Source organism: Choloepus didactylus, chromosome 3, assembly GCF_015220235.1.
Source record: "Choloepus didactylus isolate mChoDid1 chromosome 3, mChoDid1.pri, whole genome shotgun sequence".
Taxonomy (NCBI): Eukaryota; Metazoa; Chordata; class Mammalia; order Pilosa; family Megalonychidae; genus Choloepus; species Choloepus didactylus.
In genome coordinates, this window is record NC_051309.1 from 206,637,502 (window position 1) to 206,643,533 (window position 6,032).

General features: G+C 39.9%; 1 protein-coding gene across 1 annotated transcript in view; it reads right to left on the bottom strand.

Moving 5' to 3' along the window:
* Window positions 1-5,998, bottom strand: part of VPS37A (VPS37A subunit of ESCRT-I) — a 71,485-nt gene extending 65,487 nt beyond the window's left edge. The window contains exon 1 of the mRNA XM_037831231.1: window positions 5,587-5,998. Coding sequence (XP_037687159.1) covers window positions 5,587-5,708 — 122 coding nt within the window. The 5' untranslated portion in view covers window positions 5,709-5,998. The remainder of the gene's footprint in view (window positions 1-5,586) is intronic.
* Between the last annotated feature and the right edge of the window lie 34 nt (window positions 5,999-6,032).

Below are 6,032 nucleotides of genomic sequence, written 5' to 3' on the forward strand. Positions count from 1 at the left end.
GGCTGTCTGCCAAAGCAAGAACCTGACAGTCCCACTGAAAGGATGGTAGCATTAAATATGGCTACAGAAAAAAGCCATAAAAAAAACAAAAAAAATTCAACAAAGGTCCAAAGACATCTAGCAAGCATGGTTGGGGGCAGAACAGATGAGACAAATATTCTTGCAGCTGAAACAGAAGAAACCTGTGCTTTGCTTAATGAAACTTGCTGTTTTCCCACTCTGTGCTATACCTATACCCTTCTTAATCCCCTTAATACTAATCTTGTTCTTTTTGCCTGTGGAGCCTTGTTTCATACAGTTCTAGAAACTTTCATTTGCAGAACCATCCAGGCCACAACCAACCAAGCTGTTGGTGATGTGCTACTCCTCCAGTGAAAACACCCTTACCAGCCACTACTCCGCAATGAATGAAGGGACAACTCTAAAACCCCCATCAGCCTGAGGCAGATACAGAAAGACAGACCTGTTTCCCTCAACATTCCTAGAAAAATAAAAGAAAAAGTCTGGAATGTTAGGTTTAGGCCCTGGGCCCTCACCCACCCCCACCCCTTTGGAATTCTGCAAGTTTGCAATAAAGCCACCACCACCACCACCACCCTGCCCTAGGAACCTTGCAAGACCACAATAAGCCACTGCCCCTGCCCTTAGGAATTCTGCAAGTTTGTGATAGAGCCACCACCTCCCACCCCCTGCCCTCTGGAATTCTGCAATCTTGAGATAACGTTTAAAATTTTAAACTTTCCCGCTCCCAAGCCCCCACTCTCAAACCAGCCGATGGAAACTTGCCAGCTAGCCCCTTCCCCAAAGTAGTCACTGAGGAACTGCCAATCTCCCCATCCCAGGACATAGAACTTCCTGCTATCCATCTTTTATAAACCCTACTGTTCCCTTGGCTCGGGGATGTCACCACCTTAAGCTTCAGCCCACCTGCGAACGACTGGACATTAAAGCTCCTTTTGATCAAGTTTTCATCTCTTCCTTCCTGATTGAAAAACCTAACAATATTGACTTTCCCAAAGTCAATAATTTTGCTTGCTTTCATTTATGTTGCTCAAGTTCATTTTGTCTTCTATGTCTAAGAGAATGATCATGTTCAGGAGCCTGAGGAATCAATAGACTTTCACATCTGGGCAGGGTAGTAAGAGATCCTGTAGTCAATCCTCCCACTTCAGTGGTCATAAGGCCTGTATAAGTTACCTGGCCATACAAGGTTGCACTGCTAGATAATGACACATCTGTATCTCCTGACTCCTGCCTGATTCAGAGCTCCTTTTATTATGACTTTATTAGTTGTATCAGAGCAGGAAAAAAAAAAAAACAAAAGCAATTCTGATAAACATCATAACTCCCAAATTAGACTTTCTATTTTATTGAAAATAAAACAAAAACAGCACCAGAATTACCATGTAATTGAATATTATTAAAATGAATGCAGAAGTTCTTATCCTTGGGAGAGCTGATACCCCCTAAATGAAAGGTAATAAAGGATTACTATTTGAGTAACTTTGAATTTATGTAACTAATTACAAATAATAATTATCACTCACAACATAGGTCCAGATTGTTGTTTTAGAGATAAGAAAATTAAATAAAGAAGCTAATTAACTTTAAGTAAGGAGAGAGAGTGAAACTTGGGTGGTTAAAAGATTTACTGCTATGATTATCAGTTTTTAATATTCTCTGATTGTGGACACAATGCAGGGAAATACTTAACAGCTTCACTTCTGAAGCACCTTTAAATATTGGAATTAGTGGGTACATCCTAAGGGTATTTTCAACTGCAGGCTAAAAGTGGTTTAAACAGTGATGGTTTTGTTTTGTTTTGTTTTGTTTTTTTAATCTCATACAAGCCCAGAGGTAGGGAGATTCTAAAGTTGGCTACTTTAGTAGTGTACAACATTATCAGGGAAGTAAGTGCTTTCTGTGTACTCTACCACATTCAGTGGTCTAGCCTTATCTTCGTTCAGGTCCAAGTAGTTCCAGATGTCCCATGTAACATAACGATATCCAAATCACAAGAGAAGCATTTCCACCCAGACATCTCTTTTTATTATTGAGAAAAAAATGTTTCAGCAGCTCCCTCAGCAGACTTCTTCTCCAACTTCCATTAACAAGGATTAGGTGAAGAGTCCTGATTCCACAACAACTAGCAAGGGGTATGAGACCATCATCATTGCCTTACCAAATCATTATTCACTCTGGGGTTGAAAGAGCCAGCGTCCACTGAGTACATGGCCCTGAGGAGGGAGAAACCCAAACAAAAACAAGGGCTGTTCCACGGAGCCAGGGGAACTGGATTTGAAATGGCAACCAATTGTGTCCAAAAGAGTGAACTTGAAGAAAGAGCAAAATTAGTTAACTCCTGTCCATAAAGTCAGGCGTTTTAGTGGTCAATTCGATACTGTGACATTTGTTAATCAGAAGGTGGAATATATTACTTGAACCCAAACTATATAACTTTCAGTTTTCATTTTCATGACAAACTTAATCGTGTTACTATGCTCTGACAAAACACTTTTTTGTCATCTATGAAAGTTTCCCTTTCGTTTGCATTACCACTGAGACTTACATGAGGAAATACACATAAAATTCAGATGACCTTGATGAAGGAGAGGCCTCAAGCAAGGTGTGGAGATTAAGAATTTCTTAGGGCAATTTCTTAGATAAAAAAGAGTTTTTACATCTACTAGAGGAAGAGGATTAAAAATACTGTTTCCTGAGGTGGAATTACCAATTTTATAAAAAGTTTTAAAAAGTAAGAGCTGGAAGACAGAAGAGAGTAGGGGGTGGGGGCAGGTACTCAGGAGAGCAGAAGAAAAGGCGGCTTATCTTCCAGGAAAGAGCTGCTGACCTTACATTTGGAGAAGTGAAGTATGAACCATGACAGAGATGGGCAGCATGCAACAAGATATTGATGTTCATAACTTAGAGAGTTTTTGTAATATTTATCAAAATATCATTTGAAACATTTCTTCAACTTATGCAGAGCATACTTTCAGAATAATCAATCATGGTGTCTTTTGACACAAAAATCTTTAAGTACAAATTGTATTCTGAATTTGGCTACTCAAGCAACATATTGCCAGATAAATCTATCTTTGTACTAATAGATCATTTTTGCCAGTAGCTTTAATGTCATTAAAGGATGGACTTAATAAGAATGAGTGGATGGCATTTTTTCTAGCAGACTACCATTCCTAGAAAACTTGAAGCACATCACCTACTTAAATGTCTCCAGAATTATCAAAGCATAATTTGTAAATATCAAAGATTTTAATTAAATATAACTTTTAAGTATTTTCATTGTAGAACTTAAAGGAATCAAATACTTAATATGTTCATAATATGTAGATAATGCCACATGTCCAATTACATGTCCTTAAGTTCTGGCTAAAAAACAACATATAAAATGGATCCTTTTTAGCATTTGTCTTAGGTATTTAATGATCCTCTTAAACCAATTCCAGAACTCCTTAGATTAAGTAGTCCCACTTTATAATCTTATTTTCTTTGGGAGACTAATAAATAAAAAAATTTCAGATCAATCCCTTTCCTTATTTACCAGCCTTAGCAGCAAGAGACTTTGGGATATTTCAAAAATTCAACTCCAATCTCAGAGAATAAACATGTGCCAGCACTGAGAATATTTAACAGAATATAATAAAGGCTTAAAAGCAATTAATTCTAAAGGTGTGGTTCTGAAAAACGTTTTGGCAGTAGTAGTACGGTTATAGTTATAGGCTTCCAACGTGACAACTTCTAGGGTGACAAACTTATTAATTTGTTAAATATAAGTCATCTTATTTCAGAAGCACATCTTTCAAATTAGAAAAAGATTGACTTGCAAGAACTTTGTGAACTTAAATTTTCCAAAAAGAAAGCCACCAATAAAGCAAACAGCCTGCCAATCTCTTGTTAGATACCAGATATTTTCACCTTTTAAAAGTTCTGAGCAAGCACAACAGTTGAAACAATGAGCCAAGAAACTCTGAAGTTTGGTCAGAAATAGGCCTCATTTTAACCAAACTGATTTTGCAGTGAATTTTTCTTTTAAAAATATATTTGATTTTTTTTTTAATCATCATTTTATTGAGATATATTCACATACCACGCAGTCATACAAAACAAATTGTACTTTCGATTGTTTACAGTACCATTACATAGTTGTACATTCATCACCTAAATCAATCCCTGATACCTTCATTAGCACACACACAAAAATAACAAGAATAATAATTAGAGTGAAAAAGAGCAATTGAAGTAAAAAAGAACACTGGGTACCTTTGTCTGTTTGTTTCCTTCCCCTACTTTTCTACACATCCATCCATAAACTAGACAAAGTGGAGTTTGGTCCTTATGGCTTTCCCAATCCCATTGTCACCCCTCATAAGCTACATTTTTATACAACTGTCTTCGAGATTCATGGGTTCTGGGTTGTAGTTTGATAGTTTCAGGTATCCACCACCAGCTACCCCAATTCTTTAGAACCTAAAAAGGGTTGTCTAAAGTGTGCATAAGAGTGCCCACCAGAGTGACCTCAAAAATATATTTGATTTAAAATTATCCTTACTTGCTGAGAAAAATTATTAAAATGTAATAGATAAAAGGGTCCCTGATAGTTTTCTCAATACAAATTACTCAATTTTATTTAATATCTTTACTATATTTTGTATGAGTGACAAGAATATTTTTAAAAGGGCCTGGGGCTGAATGATGCTGACATCTGTATATTAAATAATGCTGTGAAGCTCTTAAGCAAATACACTTGCAATAATTCATATACCATAAATTAAAGAAGCAGCTCTAATTTTGTAAACCACTAGCAGTCCAGACATTTGCAATACAAAAGGCTGCAGAAAACCAGTTTACAGTCAAAACAGTTGAAATAAATTGACTTACAAAATATTTCTAATCTAACCATACTGAAAATGAGAAACCTCTAAGAAGACAAGAGACAACTATCAAGATGAATGAAAGTCAATAGTTGAGCGTGGTGACACACGAATAATAAAGAAGTGAGAAATTGCCAGATGGGGAAAGGTTGTTGGGACCGAGTAGGACTTCAAGACTCAAGAGAACTAAGTATAACATTCCCAGACTAGAAGAATTCACTGAGGAAAAGTTTGTTCCCTTTCCTTTGATATTGCAAGTTATTTATTTTCCACTCTCTGTGAAACTGGGAGATTACTCTTCACAATCTTTTGCCAAATACAGTACTTAACAATTCTGTCTACAAGTCTAACAAATGGGCAAAGGGAAAGGTTGGTAAGGAAGCAGAGGGAACCAAGGGACATCAGACATAGATTATGAGAGATTACAGTCACCAGCGATATGTCAGGAGGGATGAGCAAGTCAGAATGACAAGATCTGTATAGTGGATGGGGCAGGAAGCGGGGAGGGAGGTTCCGGAAGAAAGGAGTAAACAAGGGTAAGGTACACGGAAAGGAAGCGTGTGACCCAGGAGAAGGGAAGTAACAAAATGAGGGAACTGGCGGGGACTCGGCTGAGGAGCTGTGGGGATGGTTAGGACCTGCCCGCCCTTCCGCCCTACTTCTTCCTCCAGTCGGAGAGGCAGGGACCAGTCACCTGGAGTGTGAGTTCCGGAGGGACTCGATCAGGCGCTGCTTCTGCTGCTGAAGGCTGGTGAGGCCACCGGGAGACCCAGTTGCGGAGGAGGCGCTCTTGTTCAGGGGAAAGAGCCAGCTCATCCTCCTCAGGTCCCCGGGCCCGAAGCCCTAGAAGGCGCTGGCCTGCTTCTCCCAGATGCTCAGCCCGGCAGTTCTCTGCCAACGGAGGAGCGGGCTGAGGCGCCGGGGGCCGCGTCTTCTCTAAGCAAGCCCGCTGGGGATCCCCGATTCCTAGGGGGCATGCTATGACTGCAAGGAGCTGTAGCGAGACAACTCGCCGCCCGGAACAGGCAGTCCCGCGTCGCGGCCCAGGAGTCCAGAACAGTCAGGCGGTCTGACTGCCCGGCGACCCACCACCACCCCCGCCTCCGTCACCTAGCGTACCCCGCCCCCTCCCTTGCGCCC